General features: G+C 40.5%; 1 protein-coding gene across 1 annotated transcript; it reads left to right on the top strand.

Moving 5' to 3' along the window:
- The first annotated feature begins 319 nt into the window (after positions 1 to 319).
- Positions 320 to 24,067, top strand: LOC108140642. Its single transcript, XM_017263565.2, has 5 exons — positions 320 to 722; positions 5,793 to 6,201; positions 13,083 to 13,195; positions 18,664 to 18,898; positions 20,186 to 24,067. Exons 2-5 carry the CDS (start codon positions 5,980 to 5,982, stop codon positions 21,527 to 21,529), a joined length of 1,914 nt encoding a protein of 637 aa, XP_017119054.1. The 5' UTR covers positions 320 to 722; positions 5,793 to 5,979; the 3' UTR covers positions 21,530 to 24,067.
- The last annotated feature ends 1,316 nt before the right edge of the window (positions 24,068 to 25,383 follow it).

Here is a 25,383-nt window from a genome sequence, read left to right as displayed (position 1 = left end):
TTAAAACATTTGTATATTATTTTTGGGCGTCGTCAGCAGCTACATCAACAATTTCCCAGCGCCAGCGAATGGCAACTGCAACGACAATCTGTGAAAATCCCGATTAGTATGAAACTACGGAACAAGTTCATCCGCTCGCGAATCTCTCCTCTCTCCGATTCTCTCGGGAAACCCTGGGGAGAAGTTCATTTTCCCCGAACTCTCGACTCTCTCGTTTCGGCAACCGGCAACCGAAGTTGCTGGCGTGCTGTTGCTGCTGCAGATATTGCTGCCGCGATGTTGCTGCTGTTGCCGCCATCGTCAGTCGCTCGAAACGAATTTGAAATTCAGTTTTTGACTCGACGTCGCCGAAAACGGACGTGAGCGTCTCGCGTGTTGCCCCAAAAATCGAACTGAAAATCGTTAACGGAATACGAGACTTATTTCAAGTTATGTGAAACACAAAACAAAAATACACAAAGCGAAAATATTTACCACAAATCCCAAGCAATCGATTCACGCGCCGTGCAAAGAAAATAAATGTTTTGAAATATAATATCACAAATATTCTGTGTTCAGTGATACACCAAAAAGTTATCAAAAAGCAAAGCGAAATTTAATAAGCAATACATTGTTGAAATAATTGGCTTGAATCTGATTTGATAAGTTAGCAAAAGACAACCAGAAACAGTTACACGAATCACTTGACAAACATCCGTTGGAGTATAAAAGCAGAACAGCGGGTAAGTGGGCAGAGAATGGAAAATGGAAAATCAAACCTGGATATGCCGCAGAGAAATTGAAACTTTTACGCAGCGGATTACTTGGCGATTTGGGTTGAGCTTCTGTAGGCGACTGTAAATCTTCTTAGCGGAGATCAACGGAATTTCCTTTGATTAGGGAATTACCCCATCGAAATCAAAATATGTTTAAACTTGCGTTTTCTAATCTTCAAAGTGCGGTGACTAATTGAAACGAGCAGAAGAATGCGTTTCAGAGGAAGTAAGGCCATAAAACATATGATTTATGGGAGGAAGTTGGGAAAACGCATAAGAATTATTCAAATAAGCAAGTGATGGATTATATCTGATTCCAAACAAAATTCCCAGAAAGTGTGCGATGTGTCTATCAAACAGATATGTTTATCCATATAGAATTACGCCCGGGTGATGAGTGATTTTTTTTTGTGGAAACTCCAGATATCAGTTGTTCGCTTTATGGCAGCACAGAACTCTCGTGGCGACCCATTCGACTCCAAGAGAATGTAAACAAATCATCTCTGGGCTTCGCTGGGGCTGCGGTTTCTGCCCTTCTTCAAAGCGAAGAAACCGCCTAAGACCCAAGAAAATAAAGAGAAAAAACGCGGAGAGGAGACCTTTAATTATAACCAAATACTAGTTGAGGCGACACCTTTGTTTACCTGCGTTTCCGAGCGCTGTGTTTTTCCATTCTGGAAATTTGTTTAAATTATTAGCAAACGCGCAACAAGTGCAGCAAGGCGAAGTTCATTATTTTTCCCGGCACTCTTGCGTGTAAATCCTTTGGTAAATAAGTATCCCCCGCCTGTCGGCAGCATAACTCATAAATTCACGCAAAATAAAATTTATGTTTCGACTGGAGTTGGGGATGCTAGACAAGGAGATGTACGAAAGATCGCGATAAGATCTGGTCTTAAATGAGTTGTTAAACGGGAATCGTGGCCGCCATGGATATAAATAATAATAACAACTCAATCTGGAGTGGCGTGGGTAGTTTGAAATGTCGCCGAACAAGTGAACTCTTTGCGGCCCCAAAAGATTATGGAATCGGTTTCGTGTGAATGGGAACCTTTCTACCTGTTTGGCAAATTGAATTTTAATTCGGAATTGAGTTGTACACATGTCGGCCCTTTTTCACAGGATTTCCGCTTGCTGTTTAGCCTTTTTCGAATGAAATCCCTGGGCTAATTAGTATGCGGAACGTGTGCCCATGAAATTTATCAGCCAACTTGCTTTTCTCCATAGTTGAAACATAAATTTCAGAAAAGTGTCGTCTGCTCTACTGCACAGAAAAAAAATTAATTCCATTATAAATTTGATAAATTAGAGAGTAAAATATTTAATAACTAAGCTCTATACAGCGAACAAATTCCAAAAATATGGTTCATTATATGTTATTACATCCAATCATTCCTGAAAGGTATCCATATTTTTTCTCTGTGTTGTCTGCCTAAAAGAACTAAGTTCAGGCAACTTATGGCATATGCCTAAGCTACTTACAAGGTAAACTCTGCCCAAGCCTCAAACAGAAAGTGTCTTATGCAAATAGCTCTATATGGGGGACAGAAATAAAACATTGGCAGAAGAATATTAAGCAGTAAGAAATTGTAAACACAAAGCAAAATATTTGTTATACGCTTGTAAATTTATCGCGACAGAAAACTCCAGCCGGGCAGGGGAAAGCGTAGGAAAAGCGAAAGGAAAAGGAAAAGCCGGATAGCAGGGGAAATTTGGGAGGCTGTTTTTCACGCTCAGCTGCCCGGCGGCCGAATAGTAGAAGAGACTGGAACGTAAAGGAGCCGAGCCGGAATAACAGAAAAAACTTTATCGCAGTGCTCGCAGGACATGAATTTCCCCCCGTCCTTGCCTCCTTCAACCTTAATGCTGAGTGACATTGATGTGACATGCCGTCATCTTGCCCTCTCCCTCCTTCCTTGCTTTATTTAAAAGTTTTACTTTAGCTTTTTTTTCTTGCTTAACGCCTCGGGGGCGTGGCAAGTATTGTTTGGTTAGTAGAGCACACACCTTGTGGAAAACAACGGCCCATGAGACCCTTGGCCCTGGCAAATAATAAATGATATGTAAACTAAGTCAAAAGTTGCCGTAGGTTGGGTAAATCACAACTTAGCAGGCAAAAGCAAGCCCAGATCTCGGTAATTTGTGCGTGTGGCCAAGCCCACAGGCATTCGCCAGAGATTAAATTTGAAAATGTTGAGAAAGCCGGCTTTAAAGTAGTTTAAAATACGCAGAGAATAGTTCTTAGAAATAAAATTCAGTACTTTTACAGCATATTTATCTCCAAGGCTCTGCTTTCCTCGTTTAATGTCTCTATTTCATAGATATCAGCTTAAAATTGTAAATCAATTTAAGTTGTCTCAAAAATAATTTCAGTTTTATGGACTAGTTAAGATAAGGCCTGAAGACATAAACCCTCAAAGACATAGTCTCACAGATTTGCAACCATTATTTCTGAGGATAATTCCAACTGTCTGCCACATTTGTTCCACTTACGAGTCCGACAATCCCCCGCTGCGATACCAAAACCCTAACTATAATGTCTCAATATGCGAGCAACAAAAAAAAGTACCGAAGAGAACGATACAAATTCTTACCTGAACCAAGTTTTTTCCAGGCCAGACAACTACGACGCACCCATATCAATTTCCTCTATGCGACCCAAAACGAATTAAAATTACACATTGACTGGCGGTCAAAAAAGGAGAGGGAGACATACGTAGTATCGACAGTAGGGATTTCGGAGGTCCTTTGCCTTGAATCCAAAGGCCTGTCGCCAATGGCCGGAGAACATTTATCATTGAAGCTAATAAATGCGTTTCCCTTACCTGACCGACACGAACCCAATTCCAATTGAGTCACACAGCAACCCCCGATACGAGGCCTGACTTTTGGGCTGTGTCCATCTAATTTTGCTTCTTTCCTTTCTCTTTTTTTAGTCTAACAATTTCCCAATCAAACAATTCAATTATGGAAGTGTATAAATTTCAGCCAGCTGTTCTTGTACTTGAACCGCAATTGTCTTTTGTCAAGTACTGGAAGAAATTTTCCCGAAATAAATCAACGACGAGTTGAAAGTGCGGAAAGTGAAAGGAAGATGGGAGAAATTGCGTTTTCCTAGGGGGATAAATGGAAAACCCTTTTAATTGGGCCTGAAGTGTTTGAGTTATGATTGCGAGGTAATCCAAAATCGAAGCCTGGCAGCTGTCTTACGAATACGCCCAGCTTTAAAGCAATTATTCGAGTTGGAGCAGCTTTAAGACAATTATCTAAGTGCTTTTGCCCTTGCCTTTGATTGCGGATTCAGCCGTTCTTATCGAAACGAGTTGCCCACGCTAATTGCCCCCCGCACTCCGGCACCTGATTCGGTTAGGACTTTGATTTCCATTACGCTTCCTTTCGAGCCTGTCCTTCACATTTCCGTTTTACGCTTCAGTTAAGTCCAGTTCAGTTCTCGGCTTAAAAGGCGGAGCAATAGGGATGGCATACAAGCCAGTCGACTTAATCTCAAAACAAATCGATTTCGTTGACTGTCTGTCTGGCGTTTGGGTTTCCTCGGCTTGGCGCTCCTTCGGCTGTTTTTCTACACGATTTATTTCATTATTCTCCTCGGCCGATGGTTTTTTTAAGTTTTTGTCTCCTCAAGTTAATCACCCAGGCCAGACAATTCAATCGATTTTTAAGAGAGCCAGCCAAAACTAAAGCTTTAAGTTTGGTGTGCACATTTTCTTGAAACCCAATCTTGTCTTTGGTGATTTCTTTTCCGTTTTTATTTCGGCTTTACTTTTATTTTCGTCTGATTTCTTTTGTTACTTATTAGTTTGCTCTGCGCTGGACTTCAATTCAATTCAATTTTCTTTACAGCATTTCATCTTTGAGATGTTTTGTGTGTCCTACCGACTGTCTGTTTGTCATTGTGTTTATATTGTATATCCAAGAACCCCTCCGCCATTCTCCTCCCGTTTCCTACTTCAGGCCGTTGTCGTCTTCGTTTTTAATATCTTTTAATCTCCAATGTCAACAGCGGCTTACATTTGATTGCAAGACAACACACACAGATACTGGGTATATATATTTTTTTTTGAGATCTTATCAGGCTGCAGTGCCTCGAATCCAGACTCTTTTCTCCGCCGTTCCTCTCCAGAACTGTCAGCTAATTAAACGAAGCCAACTGGCAACATATGTTGGGAACGAAAACGAGAATAAGATTCAGCCTCAGAACGAGATTCAGAGTCGGAATCACAATCACAATCCCAATCCCAATCCCAACCTTGGACTTGGACTACCCCACACACAACAGATGGGGAATTCTCTCGAGCTGTCAGTGCATCTGAGAGACAAGTACCACCAACAGCAGCCAAATGCTGAAGTTTCGATTAAAACGCCAGCTATTCAGCTACCCAGCTACTCAGCTACCCATCTACTTACTGCGCCTCATAATATATCGGATTGCCGCGCAGGACCATCAATCATCAGTCCTAACTCAATCGAACCCCGAAACCTTAACGCCGAAAATGGTTTCACCAAGTCAACCGTTTTTTCTCAATTATTTTGTCAGCATATGTGTGAAGAAAAAACACAACCGCAGCCAAAAAAAGGATAATAATAATAAAAGTATTGAAAATAGAAAACAAGGAGCACACACGCTGGAAAAACTCAGGGTAAAACAATTGCCAGTGAGTCGACGGAAATCAGGGTGCAAAGGGATAAAAATAGCAGCGCTGGCGAGCAAAGTAAATAAAAATAAATAGCAAAAAATGGAAACGCATTAAGGAAAATCAATAAAAATTAACATTTGGCCACAAGGTTCCAAGGGGAGGTTCCCGGGGGGTGGTTGGGTGGAAGATTTTATTTTACTTTCGGTTGGCGGGCAGCCGTGTTCGCGGGGAAATTGGCAGGATCAGGCTATTTAAAGATAGGGAACCCGGCAATTGTTACGTGCCAGGACATCCATGTGTCAGATAATTAGCACACAAAAGGAGACACAAGGACACATGCTGAGTACTTTTCAACTAACCAGAGTCCCTTTCCTTTTTTCAGCTACAAGGCCGCCAATGAAGGCTGTCCAGATGACAGCGATCGGGCAGCGAATTTGACACGCACCCAAAAACTTTAAAGCGATACTAAACCGAACCGGGAAACCCCATAGATAATCCCCCGCAACCCCGAAGATCGAGGAGGTATACGCGTCTACCACACCCCGCCCATCCGAAGTCACACAAATTCAATGTGGAAAATGCTGGATATGATGGATCTGTCCGAAGCCGAGCTCTTCATGTTCGACTGCGACGACTGTTCGGGCACACCCCTGGCCCCACCGCCCCAATTCCTCGTCCCACCGCCACCAAGGCCGCCGGCTCTGGCCGAATTCACGGTGGTGCCGCAGGATTGCAACGAGGAGCAGTTGGCTCAGCAACAATGGGAGAGCGATATCTGCCAGGCAATGCCGGTAAGTTGAAAACAATCGATTTAACACTCAAGAATTTAAGCCGTATTTGCAATATAAACCTTTTTTTAAGTAAAAACATAAAAAGCATATCACTATCAAAATAAATATAGCTACATTATAGCTTTCTTTAATCTCTAATTTAAAACAACTTTTACTCAAAGCTTAAATCTGTACACTCGCAGAAGGATTTCATTCCTGACCTTAGGTGACAGTTTTCTTCCCTCAGTGCAGCTTAGGCTGATTATAATTTTGAGGGCGTTGCAAATGGGATTTCCCAGCCCAAAACCCACGGGTGGATGATTATGCAACCCCCTCCGCAGTGTCATAATGAGGCCTGCATTTTGGCACAGCTGTTGAGATTTTCCCCTGCACTGTTGATTTTACGTTTCCCGAAACGAGTTGCAAGTGATTTGGCTTTTTGTGAGAGGTGTCAGAATTGTATGTTGCCTTATTGAATTATGTGCTATATGCGTATTACAATAACAAAAGCCTTCTTGTCGCTTTTCAAGTGGTGGGTTGTGGCGGTGGGCGTGGCCGGGGAGTTGATTATGAGCTGGTACTGCTGCAAATAAATGTTAACAGTTGAGTAGGCACTCGAGAAATTAACTGAAGGATGCGAATTGATTTATTGACGAGTAAGAAATGCGGCACCTGATCGAAAATCTGTTCGATTTGTGGGCTGGAGGGATAATTGAAAGAAATAATGGCGAAATAACAATTATTTTAATTATACATTTATGGTGAAAAAAAATAAAACTACCGCAGTATTCATTTTTTAAAGTTTAAATTCAGCGTATTTGCATCTAACTTTTTGTTCTTACATTTTAAATTTGTTTAACATTCAGTCTCCATCCAAACTACTTTACCTCTTTAAGGCCATTTAAGTTTAAGTCTGCCACCCAAACAAAAAACAAAAAGGGATTCGATGAAAAATTGCCAACATGCCACGCCCACTCGAACACACATCGCCCACTATTCGGGTGCCGTCAGACACCGCAAGGAATCGCTTTAAAGCAAAGCGAAACAAATTTCTTTTCGTTTCAAGTCCTTTTGGCCTCCAGTTGCCAGAGCAACAGCTGTTGCTCCTTGGAGTGTTGTTGCTGCCCTCATTATTATGAGGACGGTAAGGACGATGATGACGATGATGACGATGCTGGCCATCCCCTTGGACAGTGGAAACACAGTTACAGAAATTATAATAACAATGAAAAGTTAAGCGGCAGCAACACACAAAAAGGACAACAACTGTAGTGGCAACAAAAAGCATTTTTCGGCCGCCAGTCGTCGGCAACATATGGCCCGAAATCAACCCTCAACTTTAAAAGGTTGTCAGCGGTTACAAAGGAAAAATAGATATTTCTATATTATTTGTGTTATGCTGCCAGAAAAACGGCCAGATAGATACTTTTAATGTGGAGAAACTGAAACTCGGCACTCGTCTAATCTGGGGCAAGTGTTTGTTTAGGCGCTGAGGGCTGGGGTTCTGGTAAAACAAAGATCAAATTCCACATATCAACACCGCAGCGGTCATTGATAAAATTTCACGGGCCCCAAAAAACAGTCCGCCAGCGAACTCCACAACCCCTGGACTCATTCGGCTCCAAGTTCGAGTGTTTTCCACTTAATTTCCAACATGATAAATTTAAATAAATATAACCCAAAACGAAACGCAACGCGATGGTTGGAAAAATGTATCCATATAAACCGGATCTGTGTGTGGTCCCCTCATCTTAGAGTATTTTCTGTGTGGGCACTTGAGGCTGTCTCCATTTGATTTATGCTGACAAATCAAATGTTAATGTTAACATGCAGTTTATGTCAGAAACTGTATCTCACGGCCCTCGTCTAGAGTATCAAAAATCCAGCCAAAAGAGAGATTATTTTAGATATTAGACCTTCGATGGGGAATTGCAACTCCACATAAATCGCAGGTAAACACATTAAAATCTCGACGAAATCAGCTTAAAATCAATTCGAGCAACCGAATCAATTTAATGGATTAGCGTTCACGAATAAAATTCAATGGCGGAAAGCTCTCTCGCCCATCAAATTGATAAGTTTAACGGGAATTGTGCCAATTTGGTGGTGTGCTGGTCTGCGTGTGGATGTGGGTGTGGGTGTAATTGTCAACTGGCAGAAGGAAAGCGAAAAAAAAACCGTAGAGGAAAGCTCGAAAAAACGGCGAGGAAAAACCTTTAAAAGGCAAGCGGAAGTGGCATCCTCGCTAGACATGCGAAATTAAATTTCCAGCGAGTGTGTTTGTGTGTGCTCGAGCCAAGGAGCAAAAATACTTGACAAGCAGCTTCTGATTTGCTCCAATGGGCGTGGCAGAAAATAATCCTTTTTCCAGCTTTCACTTCCTTCATCCTCCTTGAAAAATATTTAAACCTCTCCTTTAAGCAGACGAGAAACTGTTGAAGATGATGACAAAGGAGGGGTTGCGGGGCGGGGCCCGAAGGACTTGGGTGTGTAGCAAATAGCATGACATTGATATCAAATGTCGTGAGAATGCGAAATTCCTTAGCTACTTCCTCTATATATAGCTACATTTTGTTGCCTTTGGCTTTTGTTGTAGTCTGCTTTTGGGCGCTTTGGCTTTTGGTTTCGGAGGAATGGCTGGATGGGTGGGTTGGCTTGGAAGAACGAGTGGGTGGTGTTGGCATAGAATGACAAGGCCGTTGTTGTTGCTGCTGTTTAGTGTTGATGTTGTTTACAGTTGACATAGCCAGACACAGCTGCAGACAGTCACAAAAATCAGACAGAGAAAGGGAGCTGAATGAAAAATATTTGTGTGCACAAAAATTGAATTTTCCTGCGAGCATAAATATTCTTAAAAATTATAATATCCTTTTGCTTGAATAAATAAGATATTTTTGTATATAAATGTAAAAATGTGAATAACTTGAAGAAGTGATTCCTTTAACTCAATCATTTAAAATGGTTTTAATCTCCTAAAAAGTTGATTGTGCTTGGCTGTAAAATGATTTATATTTAGTTTAGTTACAAATAAGTTCAGCTCATTCCGGCCATTCCTTTTTTAAATTTAAAGACATTGCGGTGCTTTAACGAAATGTAGTTTCTTAACGTACAATTTAAAATGCTCCCCTTAGTAAGTTTTCCACTTTAGCCACATCGGCCCTACAAGTTTTGCAACTCATTACACCCTCCGAACATCTTATGGGAATGGGGCTCAATCACGAGCTGTTTCCAAACAATTGCACTGCCAAGTGGTTACAAAAACCGAGGGGGAGAAGGAGCTCTTGGGCGGTGGTGGATATCCACCAGGTCGATTGTCGATATGCACGTGCAATGAAATCGAAGTTGGAACGGGAGCTTTGGGGTGCTAAAAAAAAAAGCGGCAGCCACACATGCATCGCATGCTCGAAAAACTTTTGCCATGTTATCAAAGCAGCCAAGTTCTGGCTTTGTTGCTGTTGCTGTTGCAAAATAGTTTTCATCCTGCAAGTGGCACGTGCTTGTTGCTGGCTTTTCCTTTTGTCGTGTTTTGATGGTGAAAACTTTTGTGTTTTTCTCATCAGGCACGAAAATGAAAACGCGCTCGTCGTTGACTTTGCGAACGAAAAGTTGTTAACTTTAAAGTTTCTGAAGCGGTGAGAACTTTTCTGTGGGTGGTGAAAACCATTTTGACGACTGATTTTGATGACTTGCCAAACGGTTGCCCATTCTACAATGTTGCCACAGCTTTTTTATGCACTTTGGTCACACTTAAAAATTGGGTCAAAGGCAAACATTTCACTTTACGGCCTACTCAAGTCGACTGCCGCCTGCCGCCCTTGAGGCTGGGTGATTTTTCATGATTAAAAAGTTGCCACAAGGCCGGAAAAACACTCGCACCGACCCATGAAAACCCACACGCATAAAAGTAAACAACGTTTTGCAGCTTTGGCTGCGTTAATCTCACTTAGCCTTTTTCCCGCTTTTTATTATTATTATTTTTTTGGGAGGGTGTAAACTTTAAGCCATAATTTTATATTCCGCCCCGCCCGAAACCCGCCGACTAATGGCTTTTGTTGTCTGCAACTTGAAGGAGGGCTTAATTATTTTATCGGCCAAGTTGTTCTCGATGCACAGAAAGAAAAACTTTTATTCAGAAATTATGTGAAATGTCAAATGGCAGCAGTATAAAGCTTAGCAATTTATTTGAAATATTCATTTAATATATTGTTTAAACTAGGAAACAATTTTCTTTTTTCATATACTGTTTACATTTCACTGTATTCCCTAGACATAAATCGTTCAAACTCTTATCGTTATCTTTTGTTTACATTGCCTACTCCTTTTTTTCTGCTTTTCTTTATTTAATTTAATTTATGGAATGCCCAGGGCCTGTGCAGTGTGTGTTGTTAAACAGGGAGCGAGGGGTGAGCGGTTATTACAAACGGCCTAGATGGAAAGCCTTCAATCATACCGGTGGCACTGTGGCACTGCTTATCTGGGCAAACAGCGGACAACTCTACTTCTGTTGTTATCGATAATGCGACTCTGTTTGCTTTACCGTTTGTAGTTTTTGTATTTCGTTTTTTATCTTCGGGTTAATCCGTAAGGCAGCTGGAAGCGTTTCGGTGGCAATCGACAACTGTCGCAATGTGTACTATTATTGCCCTCACCGCCTCTCCAGAAACAAGCTCCACTCATTTATTTGTTTGGCCCCAAAATGAGCATTACAAATAGGTAAACGCCTTGCGAGTCCACAGTTACACATGTATTTGAGATTTATCGATTATCAACGCACAGGCACGCAGTCACACACAATGCAGTTCAAAGTTGACTGGAAAATGTGTGAAGCATACGAAGTGAAAGAGGGAAATGTTGCTTAGGCGAGACAAAAGGAAATTGTTTCATTTTCTTTTCACACCAAAAAAAAAATCAAATGACGCAAGTGTGATTTCTATAAATTCATTTGGGAATATGATAGAAAAAGAGGATTGAACTTATATTATTGTAGGGGAACGTGTGGGCATATTCGTTTTAACTTAGATTGTGTAAATGTTGAAATTGGTTAATATATAAATGTTTTGTTTTGGCACCTAAATATTTTAATTTTACTAGAATTGTTTCCGAAATACCTTAACATAACATATTATATAATTTTATGTTGTCTAGTATGCCCTTGGCAATTTCCCAGAGTCCCCACAATGCTCCAAATTGAAACGAAATTAAATGATTGAAGCCCAAAGAAAAGACAGAGGGAAAAACGCGTGTCAGGTCTCATTAATCAATTTGATTACGAGCATTTGAGCAGTTCCCCTGCCAGATTTCAAGCTTTTGGCGTTACACTCCACACACATGCCGCACATAATTGTTTAATTTATTATTATTTGTATTTGGTTTTGTGCTCGCTTTGGAGTCGCTCGGCGATTTGTCTCTGAATGGGTTTCAAAATAAAAATTTCTTCATTTTATTTGTGTGCGTTTGGCTTGGCAGCGATAAGCGTTCCAAATGCGAGCAGCTTTGGGGCTCCCCGCCTTCCCCCTTTTTCGATAATTTAAACAATTTCGCCATGTGGAAGGCGGCTGCTGGATGTCAATATTTTAATGGCTTATCTCTTCGGGCTAGATGGAAATGCTCTCCAGTTGTAATGTCTGTTTGTTTACGCTCTCAATCCGTATTTGTTGCTCTCAATGAAATATGAATAATATTTATATTAGCCGCGAGCGCATGATTAATTACTTGGGCTGATAAGCGTTTGAATCGCTTTGTAAGCCAGTGAGTGCTTCCGCATTTTGCGGCAAACTGTGCCACTCGTATTTGTGTTTGATGTGCGCAAATAAATCAAAATCGGAAAGTTGGAAAAATGCTTTTAATAAATTAGTAAATGCACAAAATGCATTACGAATTAAAGAGTAACCTACATACGACAACAAAGAGACCCAGTTAAATACACACACTCATACAGTCGCCGGCGAAATTATTTGCACAGCTGTCAAAGTTTGACCTCAATTTCTGTGTTTGGCCAAGCTGCATCTCTCCCACTCCCTCCCTCTGTCCCCGTCTCACTCACTCTCCCTGTCTGAATTGGCCAAAAAATATTTTCCATGTTTTTGAGTGATTTATGCCCCGTGTGTGTGCCAACGACAGGTGCATTTGTGGAGGAGTTTTCCCTACTTCTTTCGTTTGTTGTTATGACTCTCGGGTCAAACGCCCAACGAAAACGAAATAAAATAGGAAATAAATAAAAATACTTAATGCAAAATATTTCAGACGGCTTATCTTCTTTTGACAGTGACGGCTGAGAGGCGGAAATTCGATAAGCTGAGTGGCCAGTCGAAAGAGATTAGAAAAATGTTAGGAAATTAAAATTTTTGAGCAGAAAAAAATTAAAAACTTCATATGGTTTATTAAAAAAAGGATAAAGAATTTTAAAGTCTTTTATATGATTGCCTATTACTAAGGTTCCAAAAAACCTCTTATCAATCTTTATTCACTTTTCGTATCAACTGATTTGCCTTATTTATCCCCGACTTCATCATTTATTTAGCAACTTTTTTTTGCATGCCCAAGCATAAATTCAAAGGCAAATTGCCCGCCTTATCCCCACTCAGCTGACCTTAATTTCCTGGGCCCGGTCGAAAAAAAGGTAAAACGCCTACACTACCCTGCCTGAATTTGAGGAAAAGCCAAGTAACCGAAAGGTTAACAGCCCAAGTCGCGTGCGCTGCGCTTTTGTTTGCATTTCGTTAGGCATATTTACGAAAATATTTTCTTCTTTACAACAGTTCGGTTTTCTTTTGGGCCTCGCGTTTCGGGCTTTGTTTATATGCAAAATGGCTTTGTGTTTGAGTTGAGCGTTGATTTACTCACATTTAACTTTTACTTTTCCCCCCACTAAATCCACTGTTTTCCCCTCTTTATCTTTGCAGATCTTGGATGCCAGCCTGTACAGCAGTCAGTCGTTGGCCACATCGGCCATGATAGCCGTGTTCTCGCTGCTCTTGGTCTTGATTGTTCTCATCTCGTCGCTGTTCGTTTGGAAGTAAGTACACTCGAGAAACATTATACAACAATTGGGGGAAATTTTAACTCAGGTCGAACAAAAAAAAATATTAAAATGTTTACCATATCAAGCTAATAGTTTTTAATAAAATCAAAATTTGTAGTGTAGAGTTCTAAGTCTGAACAATTGCTTTACCTTATTTTGTTCGGTGTCGAATGCAAAGATCTCCGCAATGACTCAATTACTTGCTTGGCCCACACACACACAATGCTTTTCCCTTGCAAACGCCTTGTGTGGCTTTGTCTTGACTATTAAAGCGGCTTGTCCCCTTCTGGCAACTATTTTTTCTTTGCTTTTCCTTACCGCAGTGGAAGCTGTAGACTTTAGAGGCTTTAAAGGAGGCGTTAACCATTGCCCGCAACATGTTGCTCTTTTGCCTTTATGATTTATGAGGTTCCGAACCGCAGGAAAAAAGTTTCCAGTGGTAGATAGCTGGGATGCGATAAAGAGGCGGAGTAGCTGCATTTTATAAATATTTTAAGAAGGCAGAGAGGACAGTTAAGTTAAGGAATGTTTAGTATAAAATAAATCCAGATTGCAAATGCATATTACAATTTCAAAGCTGCAAAATAAGAACACTGAACATACTTTTGCCCCCCAAAAAACTTAATCAACTCAGGCAGCTCAGCGGATAATAAATTTTCTACCAACCCTGGCAAATAGTATGAAGTGCAGGTGAGCTGGTAAAAACGCTGTGGCTAAACGTGTTGAGCCGCAAAAATGTTAACGCCATATGAAAAACGCAAGCAATGCATAAGCATTATAAAACTGTATCAAAAATGTATGTAAACATGCGAAAAAATTGTTGAAAAATAGTAGAAAAAAAAACTAGGGAAATAAAAATACATTTGCTAAAGCTGTCGAAACGGGCAGCAAAGAGAATGAGAGGGGGAGAAAAAAGGAAAGAAAGAAAGAGAGAAAAAACGCATTGCCAAACGAAAATTAATGTAGTCTACTTTTGAGCGGAGCCACACTGACCTATATGGCAATGTAAATGTGTGCGTGGGTGTGCGGTTGCACTTAAAACCGAAACTAAATTAAATTGAAATTTTAAAATAAATGTTGCTGCAGCAGCTACAAGGAAAAAAACGCACGTGAGAAATGGTTCAAGCACACAAGTGGAAAAAAACCGACTCACATGCACACACACACACACACGTAAAGATATAAAACAATTTACTATTGCAGTTCCCGCAAAAAAAAAAAATACACTCGAAAAAAAACTCAGTGAGATTGCAAACGAAATGAAATCTGCTGCAGAAATAAACCACAAAAGAGGTGCAGAAAAAAGGGGCCGAATGAAACAAGCCCTGGACATTGTTTGCATGTAATGCAGTGTGGAAACAGAGCCAGGAAAAGCTTGAAAAGCTGGAAAAGATTTTTGCACGCACAGCAGAGTAGAAAAGAGAGGCAGCTAGATAATGGCTATAGGCAAGGCCAGAGCCTTTTCTACTGCCTTTAAAGGGTTTAAATGGCACAGATGCGAACTTAAGGATATGGGGTTTCTAGAGGATGTGGCCAAACCCACTCTTTTCCGCTCATTAACATCAACAAGTGTTGAAGTAACATGCTCCCAAAACCCAAGGCTGTCCCAAAATCGATTTTCCTTTCAACAACAATACGAAACTTGCTCGGAAATATTCATGGGTCTATGGCAGAAGAGGACGAGGAGTTATTGCTACAAGCGATTTTCATACATATTCATTAAAGTTTGCTGACCGCACGCACGCACAGTGGGCGGAAAATGGTTGGGAAATTGGGAGGGGGTGGCAGGAGGAGGAAAAACATCACTGACTGTTGTTGTTGTGCTTCATCATTTTTGAGGTTATGTCCAGGCAAACAAAGGCAGCAAAAAAAAACAGGACAAGCGGGCATCTTTATTACATAGTTATCTATGCATGCGTGTGGGTGTATCTGCTTTAAGTGTCTAACTGACCGCCCCCAAAACTGTGTCTATGTGTGCGTGTGTGTGTTCATGCCATTTCTGTGGCATTTATGATGTGGCACATTATTTTTGCTTTTATGTGCTGCGTGTCCTGGACCCCAGAAGCATGAGAAAAGAAGGACAAAAAACACACAACTATGAAAAACCATAAATAAAATAGCAACTAATTTTATTTATATGGTTGTTTGGGCCTCAAAACAAATCAAATAATCACAAAACGACACTTTAAGAAAAAGTTTGCTGTTTGGCTTGTGGAATTATTGATTTCTGCTTTATCTGTCCCGCTTTGTGGCTTTTAAAGTCTTTTTAAATAATTAATTAAAATGCCCTGTCAGCTTTCCCCGAACCGATTATCATATAAAATTCAAGCCATAAATTGCATTTATTATGATGCACTCGGCCCTTTTTTTCAACCGTGCTCCATTTCCGCTGGTAATTACCTTAATTATTTTAATAAACCGCCAGAGTGTTTTCAGCACTCACCGATGGCCGCACACTTTGCTGCAAATGTTTGCATATTGGAACTTTATAAATTACACGATATGTAAGTGCTATGCCAAAAACCATAAGCAACATGTGTGCGTGTGGCGGCAAATGCAAAAAAAAAAACGTTTAAAAAAATCTGAAGGCCTTGTTATTAAAATTGTTAACATTATCGTCAGTTAATAATATTTCAATAAATGTACATGCTTAATTTGTACACACATATTTTCCCCTGGCAAATGGTGGAGAAATATTTAACAAATTTAAGGCCGCAACAAAGTCAAGGCCTTAGCAAAAAGTTCATTCATATTAAATGAACAGGGAAGGCATCGAGACCAGAAGAAGTAAAAGTTATGGCAGCATTAACATTGTTGACTGGTAAATAAGTAAAATCAATTTAACCTAACTGTTGGCTCTGTTTTTTATTTTGCCTGTTTGACTTTATCTGGAGCGGTTGCTATCAAGTATGCAAAAACAATCACAATTTCAGCTTATTAAAGCCAAGGAGCGTAGCTCATTATGGTTGTCTTGGCATTTTCCCTATTAATCAAATGCAACCGTGCCCCTCGGGGCTTCCAGAGTTGCCATGTGACCGTGTGACGCATGCTGTCAGCAGCTGTTCCTTCCACTCTTCCTGCCGTTGGTAATTTGATGCCTAGTCGAGTCTTGCTCTGAGGTTTTGCCTCTGCGGTCAGCTTGTTTGTTGGCTGGTCGACTGCAGTGAAATTATGCAATGGTCACTTCGAAGGGGGGTTGGGGATTGTGGGCAGGCAGACCACCAAAGTGGCGGTGTCGGTTTTGTGGCCGAAGCAAGCAGTCAAATAGCATTTACTTTGACTGCAGTTCAAAGGAAAATATTGCCTGGGAAAATGTAATCATTAAGTGTGGTCAACAAAAAATGCAGGAAATTATTTGGACTGCAAACCAAAAATACATTTGTGGGTCAAGCGAATTTCTAAAGATATTTTTTAAATTTGGTATTTATTTTTGAAAGAGGTTTTTAATTCAAAACATTTTTTTGTTATTTGACATTTATTTTTATCTATGCAGGTTTCATTTCTTTCGAGTTCCTGTTCTGGTTCTTTAGTAACCTTGCTACAATCTCTTTGTCAGCAATTTCCATATCAAAGTCTTAACACGCCCGCTGCTTGCATCAAACTCCCCCATTTTTCAATACCTTGGGAATATGTGTAGTACTTCTCCATATACGTCTCCCCAGTTCTCTTTGCATTTTTACCCTTTGTGGTTTTACTTTTTTACGTGCCATGCCTTGCTCTTCGCAACCCCCAAAAGTACGGGAGTATGAATGAGTATGAGTGCCAGGAACTTTAGTTCAGAGTTCATAAATAAAAGATTCACTTCTTGCCAGGCTTTAACTCCCTCACACGCACACAATAACATTGTTGCCCCTTTGGTTGCCGGCTACTTTTTATTGTAGATTGCTTATGCCAAAGGAAAACCCTTGTCTGCTGCTGCCCCCAAAGGTATTTCGCATTTCGCATTCGGCTTAAGCTTCGCTTCAACCCCTTTTTGCATATATCGAGCATACAAATGGTTTACTTTCTTGCCAAATTGTACGACACTCTAGGGGGTTGCCCCCGAGTCCAATGCCTCTCTTTATGGCCAGTTGGCCATAACGCTTAGAAATCAAACAAGCCTCTCAAAGGGTTAGGCAAACATGGCCTCCTCCTCTCACTTTCCACATTCATTCTTGATTTCGTTTTTACGCCTCGTAAGTGAAATGAAATGAAATGAAATGAAATGAAGCACTCGCAGGAAGCAAGTCGAGTGCGGAGTGTCTTGGCTTGTGGCATGCCACATTATTTAATTTACTTTTAAGAATATTCTGCCAGGCAGACAACTGGCTTGACGCTCCAGCCTCATCCCCAGCCAGCTCCTCCTTGTCTTGCTCTCACCCAAAAGTCAACAAGCTGCTCACAAGCAGGCTAACATGAAATGTGAGAGGCGTATGTGTGTGTGGGCTGTCTATTATATCCTAAGGGGAATCTGGAATATTGTACATTGAGAGATACAGTTTCATACTTAGCCAATAAAGATTTAAAGTCTTTCACATAAAAGTGACCAAAAAGCTCTCCTTTTAATTGGAACACCTCAAGTTTAACTTAGATTACATCTTTGTTAATTATATATTATATATTATATTTTAAGAAGCCAAAATCGGTAAGCAAATAATATTCTCAAGGCATTTAGTCTATCTTTTTTAGTATAAAAATATCCATAAATTTATTACTTAGCTCGTTCTTAGATCAGCAAAAATTCGTATATTTTCTATGTGCAGCATTTTTTGCCTCCAGGCAAAACCCACTAAAAGTAGGCAAGCGTTCTTAATGTCTTCCCACAATCAGTTTCCACGTGTGTGTCTGTGTTTGCGTTGGCTGAGAGTTTTTACGAACGACTTCCGCCTTGACATCGCAACATGTTTACCTACAAGACATTACAAGGATGTCGGGCTCATCCTTCGCCAGTTACGTGGCGTCAATTTAATTTCACATTTTTCATTATGCTTATGGCGGGTTGGATGGGCGGCATCCTCAAGGCTGTCTGTTTTCCTTGCCAGGGGCAACACTTAATTATGTTCATTATTTTCATGGCACGCGGTTGTCTCTCCTGGGGAATCCCCTCCATCTCCGGCTCATCATCATTCTGACATGCCTGACGCTTTGTGCTCATTTAAATTGAATTTTGGCTGTGTTTGCTGCTTTGGCATTCTTTATTAATCAAATTGTTTTGGGCCATTTTGCAGGGGAAGAGCCTGGTCTTTGGCTTGTTTACCTGACATTTATCAAGGTTGCTCTACTCCCTGTTGGTCATTACAAATCGATTTATCTCCGGCTTGGGCGAGGAACTTATGGCTCTATTAGCCTGGGCGGGAGGGCGTTGCAAGAGCAACGCCAAATGTTTGCTAAAGTCCGGCAACATCATCATCATTATCAGTCTTCTTTAGCCATCCTTGAAGTATTTATTAATCGCTGTTCTTCTCTGGTTTCTTTTTTTGCAGAAACAAGCGGAAGGTGCAGAATCTGCTGCCCTGCAAGACACCCACCCGCGGCCCCCTCAACGGAGCCATGCCCCTGGGCGGCGGCACTCTGGGATCGGCGCACCACCATCACCATCACGGGATGTACGAGGATCCCGATGCGCACTTGGGTCACCACAGACCCCTGGTGATGCATCGGCATCATCATCACCAGCAGCTGGCGCACCACCATCACTATCAGCAGCATCACTCAGAGGTTAGTATCTCGAACTCCATATCCTTTCTGCAGGATATAATGTGATTCCCACACCCCCTCCCAACTGACAGACATTACGACGACAATCGCTGTCAAAACATTGCGCAGTCATTGTCTCGCACTCAGGTTTCTGCTCTGTTTTTGATCCTGTCACATGCAATTCAATTGTAAGACGAAACCACATTTCCTTCTGGCTAAGGATATCCCTTTCTGCATATTATTCATTTATGTCTATGGCTCTTTATGCCCATTGTACGCCTCAATTTACACTTGAACTTGACATGGCACAAATAAACGGCGGACACATTCACAAGATATGCGCGAGTGTGGCGTATCCTGTGTGTCGTCTGTCGAATGTCGTCTACCCTCAGTCAGCTTAATTTCAGCTCCTTTGTGTGCCTAAATATTTTACGACTCTGACGCCTCGAAGGCTTTTTCTGACCCAAAACGTGTTTTCTTTATGGCGCGCTCACCCTCGTTTTTATTTCATTTTTTCATATTTTATGTTCGAATTTTGCGCTTTTGTCGGGGCAATTCACCCTATCCCATTATTTTGCCTGTCTAGAGTGTGTGTTTATTTTATTGTCTGATAAACAGCTCCTTTAGGGAGCTTCATATGAACTGGTAGCTCCTAATATATCCCAGTTTAATTATTTTTTGCTTGACAGGAACTCAAAACATTTTCTTGTCTTTTATTCAGTATGAAAAAAGAAAAATTTCCATTAGTTAGGTATTTGACCTAGTTTTAAAGCTATATTGGCGGTAAAAAAAAAACTCTTAAACTTTTACTCTTAGTACTTTAACTGGGGCATTTAAACTTCCCTGTTTTTTCTTACGCATTTATTATTCATTTCTCGTGGCATTTTTAACTTCATTTTTTGCCTTTGTCAGCTTTGTTCTGATTCAACAACTGCTTATGCTGCTCGACTGCCTTCCCTTCTTACTTCCCCCCTGCCTTATTGTCCTGTCACATTTCAAAGTCCTGCCCGAGGGTACGTTGCTGTAAAGCGGCTTACCAAGAAAAACCCTTTCCTTTACCGCAAAAGGGTTGCAATGCCACACGGAGCACAATTATGGCATAAAATATAATTGAACATTAAAGAAAATCATTCTTTAAAATCCAAAAATAAAATCAGGTGAAATATAATATAATATTTAAAATTTATTCATGTTCGTTAAAATGTTTTTTTTTTCTGTGCAAAATGTAGGGCCCACCCTTTTCTCACTTCTTTGCTTCGTTTTCTTTTCCTTAACAATAACTAATTTATTTTTCTGTTTGTCTTACAGCTGCTGCAAGGCAAAAGCATTCACTATCCCAGCGGCTATCCCATGACGCGTTCGCCACCGTTTTTGGTCAGCTCCTCACCTGGACCCGATCCCTATCGCTCGAACGACAATGTGTACGAGGAACTGGGACCGGGACGCGTCGACTCCGATGGCGAATCGGAGCCGCCACTTCATTCCGATGACGATTTCGCCGAGGATGAACTTTCGCTGCCGGGCGAGTGCAGTTTCCAAAAGGAAAACAATCTGCCGGCGGCCGCAGGTGCCACGCCCTATCACGAAAGGGCGGCGGGCAGTAGCAGCAGCGGCACCGGAGCAACCGGAGGAGCGGGAGCATCTGCAGCGGCCACAACACCCTCCAGCCTGCAACACGTCACCCAGGAACGACACAGTGTCCTGAGCAGTGGTTCCTCAACGGGTCAGGATGCCTCCACGGCCACAGCCTCTTCGGCCAGCAATAACAACCATGAGATGGCATCGGGTTCTAGGCGTACCCACCGCACGCGACAGCCCCGAAATACTCAGGATCAGGATCTCAACAACAGCACCTCCACGGCGGACATTGCTGACTTGGCACCTCTGTACGACAACCGCAGCAATCTCATGTCCCTGGGATACATGGCTCGCTCTACGGCCCCGCAATTCTACAACACCCTGGAGCACGAGGTGGAACGCCGAAATCGCATCAATGCGCAGCTCAGTAAGACGCCAGTGCCACCGCTAGCCACGATTTACAGAGAGCGTATTCGCTATCCCAATGCCAGCCAGCAGTACCCCTCGAGTGCGGCCAGTGGTCTGATGGCAGCCACGATGCGGGCGAGAACTCAGCCCAGGGTGTTGGATCGTCGACTGGCACCGCACCAGCATCAGCACCACCGCATCCATGCCGCACCGATGGCCCAGGAGCCATCGTACTGCTATGCGGAGCCCATGTACAATGCCAACTATTACTACGAAAGTGCTGGTGGGGCAAGACCATATGCCTCCACTCTACTGCCCCCTGCTGCGGACTACAGACATCCGTACGGCGACTCCAGCTTTGGCTCCGATTCGGGCTACAGTCACCACACACCTGCCAGCTCGATTGGGCGTCAGGACTACGACCTCGCAGAGCCGCAAGTGGTGGCCCAGCCCAAGCCCAGCAAGCTGAGTTCCGCACTGAACTTCAGTTGGAACCGAAACTCAAGGGGCAAGGGCAGTACGCCTGGTGGGGCTATATCGAAGAACTCGGGAAACAGCAGCAACAGCAGTGCCGAGGCCACTAGTCCCAACAACAACAGCAGCGCCTGCTCCACCGTCACATCTCAATTGGAAAACAACAATGCTGCCAGCCTGTCACCAGCGTAGATAAACCAATCGAATAGATCCTAAACAAAATCCTTGTAAATAGGGGCTTAGGCAAAAACAAAAGCCCTTGTACAGTTAGTCATATCTCGTAGGCTAAGTATACTAAATATCAAAACTGTCCTGCGTGTACATCGTCAAAGCAATAGTTTAACATATATACTAGACTCGAAGCATAGAGCCCAAAGTTTCTTGAGAGGTTTATCAAAGAGGGTTGCCATACCACCAGGTTTTTGCTCTGTTTCAAAAGCAAAACTTGTCGCAAAGCAAAGAACTTATAGGTCCTAAGTGTTTTTCCAATGTGATTGCCAAATTCTACAAAATAATACTAAACTAAACTAAAAACTGCGAAACTAATTTATAATGTAGCTCTATTTAAAGTTTGTCCATAATGTACGCTTAAGTTTATCTTTAGTTATGTTTGTTATTTTAGTTTTTAAGTGAAGTATAAGGAGAAGAAATCTGATAAAGAAAAATGCGTTGAACAGGAGGTCAACAAAAATATACCAAAATATTATAAAAAATGGAAATGGATGAATTGAATTTTTATTATTTTGAAACTTTCGAACTTTTAGTTCTTTGTACTTTTGGTCGATTTAAAGAAAGTATTGGTTACGGAGGGAGACGTTTTTTTTCGAACAGAATCATTTTCGTTTTTAACTATGTGTAGCATACTTTTCGGAGCCATGTTTAAATTGACAACAGAATTTGTAATTCTGCTGTAAATACTTTTCGGAGCATCTGTAAATGTTACTTAACATTTTCAAATGCCTATGTTACTTAACAGGCAAAATTAATGAATTTAACATGTCCATTTTTATTGAACTGTTATTTTAATAATGATTTCATTGGAATTTCTTAAGCATAAATTGCTGTAGGTATTGCATTTAATCGCAGCCTTTGAAGGAACGTCTACCAAAGGCTCTAAAAAGACTGTTTACTTATAAAAGAACAACATATTTTACTTATTACCGAAACAATAATAAACTGTATAAACTAAATCCTAGTTGGTAAAGCTTTGTAATCTATATCTTGATGAAAAATCCAACCAAGAAGCGAAAACGAAAATCAGATAAAACACCCATTAGGTATATCGAGTGAACCATTTTAGCGGGCGCCCTTGTTAATGAACCCCCGCGATATAGAGAACACTTCCTAGGTTGTATCAGTACTGTAAATAGCAAACGGGGATTATTGCCTCCCCTTGCCTCGTAACCGGTAAAAATATCCACTAATAGTCCCCAACCTTCCCATTTCCCCCAGCGATATGTGTGTGGAAGCGAAATGTTAAATTTTCTTATATGAGCACAATGCAATGTATCCTATAAACCGTAGTCTATACATACATACGTACATATTCGTACATACAGTACATATAGCTTAGAATGGAAGAAGCCCAGATGATATGCTTATATTGATAAGAGCCGATCCTTAGACCTCCCCTCCCAAGTAGTATCCACTTAAAAGGATTACAACTTAGTCTAGATTAACTTCTTCAGCCATCAGCCATATGATATGCAATTAATGCTTTAGATCAAGTTCAAGACGTTGTGATTTTTGGAAAACAGCCATTCAAAATTGAGGTTTTTATAAACCAAAATGCGTATATACATAGATATGGTATGAAACAGACCCCAGATAAATAAAATGCAGTAGCACAATCAAATGGAGCGAGTGACAACAAAATAGAACAGCAGCTTAAAAGGACTAATCCTAAAAATGAACTAGATATATGGTTATCAACTTATTTTTTCGAAAACTAACTGACAAAACAAAAAAACTAATAGCTCGTTCTTCTTCAATATTTCTTGCTTTTCATATTGGTTTCCATTGCTAACAAACTTCTTTTCTTTAATGTTTTAATTTGAATCTTACATATCAACGATCGTATTTATGTAATATAGCACACCTGGTTTCTAATACTATCAATATCAGTACAAACACTTTATTAAAATAAACAAACTTTTATCCTAAACTTAAAACTTCCAAGCAAACCAAACTCGATAAGAACTTTTTCTCCATCGCAAGTTGTATATACGGACTTCAATAAGAAAAATATGCTGTAGCTCTTCCAAAAAAGTAAACAATAAATGTATAATGTTAAAGAACTCTTTGTTAGGCATCAAATTTAATTGAATTGAATTATATGTAAATAATTGTTTTCCTGTTAGTTTACTAAACTTGGACAGCATATCAAGCCAATGACTCGTATTTAAAGATTTTCGTCTACCAACCAAATCCTTTTCTACAACTGCCTAGATTTTATATGGAGTATGAGGAAGATCTTTTCATTTAAATGCAAAGACAAAAAAAAAAAAGGAGCGATTTAATCGAATTTATAATGTTTAATGGCAGTTAATCGAAGTAACAGAAGTCCCAGGGGGAAAACCCAAAGCATCAATATAAATATCAATTAAATTAACAAAATGATTAGCAATTAATTATGCCCGAACAACTAGCTAGTTTATACATTTTTTGTAAAACCAATTTAACAATTAGTTTCACCTTTTTCTATAAGCAGATATGATAATAATTAAAAGAACGAAAATGAGTAACTAAAACACAAATCAAATTATGAAATATGAAAAAAGTGCGTTTTATTTTTTGCCAAGATTTTGGGGTGATTCTGTGACAACGAAGCAAAAAAATCCTTTTTTTGTCTACATAAGATTTTTCCTAACTGGAGTAGCAAAAACAGAACATAGATATTTTTAAAAACAATTATTTAGATGGGCGAAACCATTCGCCGCAACCTCTTAATTCAGTTGGCTTACAAAAATTATGAAATAAAATATGAATTTATATATAGCATAATCTTAAGTGTACAAAAAAAAACTTTCTTAGCCCTTTTTCCCAAAAGAGACGGCATCTGAAGAGAAGGTGTAAATCTGCATCAAATTAAAAATGCGCGCGTGTGTGTTCTACGGAAGATGAGAGGGAAATTTCGGAAGACAGAGGCACTGAGTTTGTTTTAGCGCTTGTGCATGCAGTTAATGTGCTTATTTTAAAATTTAAATTGGCTTGCGCAGTGCGCACTTGAGTAAGAACTCCACAAAAGAGGACGAGTGTGTGCGAACTCCTACAAGATTCGCTTTAATAGAAAGTTTGCACGGCCTTTTTCGTTTTCTTGGGGTTTTGCAAAAAGCTCCTGGTGTAATTAACATTCACTTGCAGTATAAGGAATGTGGAGTGAAACCTTGAGCATGTGTGGTTGTGCCAGGGATATATGACTGCATTTAGATAAACAACTTAATTATTTCCACGGGAGCGTACGAGCTGCACTTTTGCTGCGGCTTGAAAACCAGAAAGGGGGAACTGTAGCTGTTGTTGAAAGCAACAAGGCTTCAGAGAGCCAATTAAATACTTTGAAGATTGCCTGAAGACCCATAAAAAGCTTAATCAAACTTATGAGGAAAAGAAGGTAGTTAGTTGACGGCAGTACTAAAATAAAGGCAAGTCTATTTCAAGCTATTGTTACGGTCACACACGTGTCGGCAATTTACAAATGATATGTCCACACAATGGATTTAAATATCTAAATTATATGTATCTCTATTAAAGCAACCTAATAGAAATTGGGACATTGGTCAGATATCAACAATGCGTAAACGATGGGTCAAGTTCACCTTCAAATTCATTCTTTCAAGACAGTGTATGTACTTTTTAAAATATTATTTATTTTGCATTTTATGGCAAACAGTTTATAATACATTTCAGCAACAAATAGTTATATCATTAAATTAAATAGTTAAAAGTTGGACATAATAGCATATATATATATATAATAAATTTATTTTTAAAACAACATTTGACTATCACTGCACTATTGAGTGCGATGGCAATTAGCTCGGTCCCCT

The sequence above is a fragment of the Drosophila elegans genome, unplaced genomic scaffold, assembly GCF_018152505.1.
Source record: "Drosophila elegans isolate 14027-0461.03 unplaced genomic scaffold, ASM1815250v1 contig_476, whole genome shotgun sequence".
In the NCBI taxonomy this organism is placed as follows: Eukaryota; Metazoa; Arthropoda; class Insecta; order Diptera; family Drosophilidae; genus Drosophila; species Drosophila elegans.
Note: the sequence above shows the minus strand (reverse complement) of the source record. Positions and strands in the feature narration are given on the sequence as shown.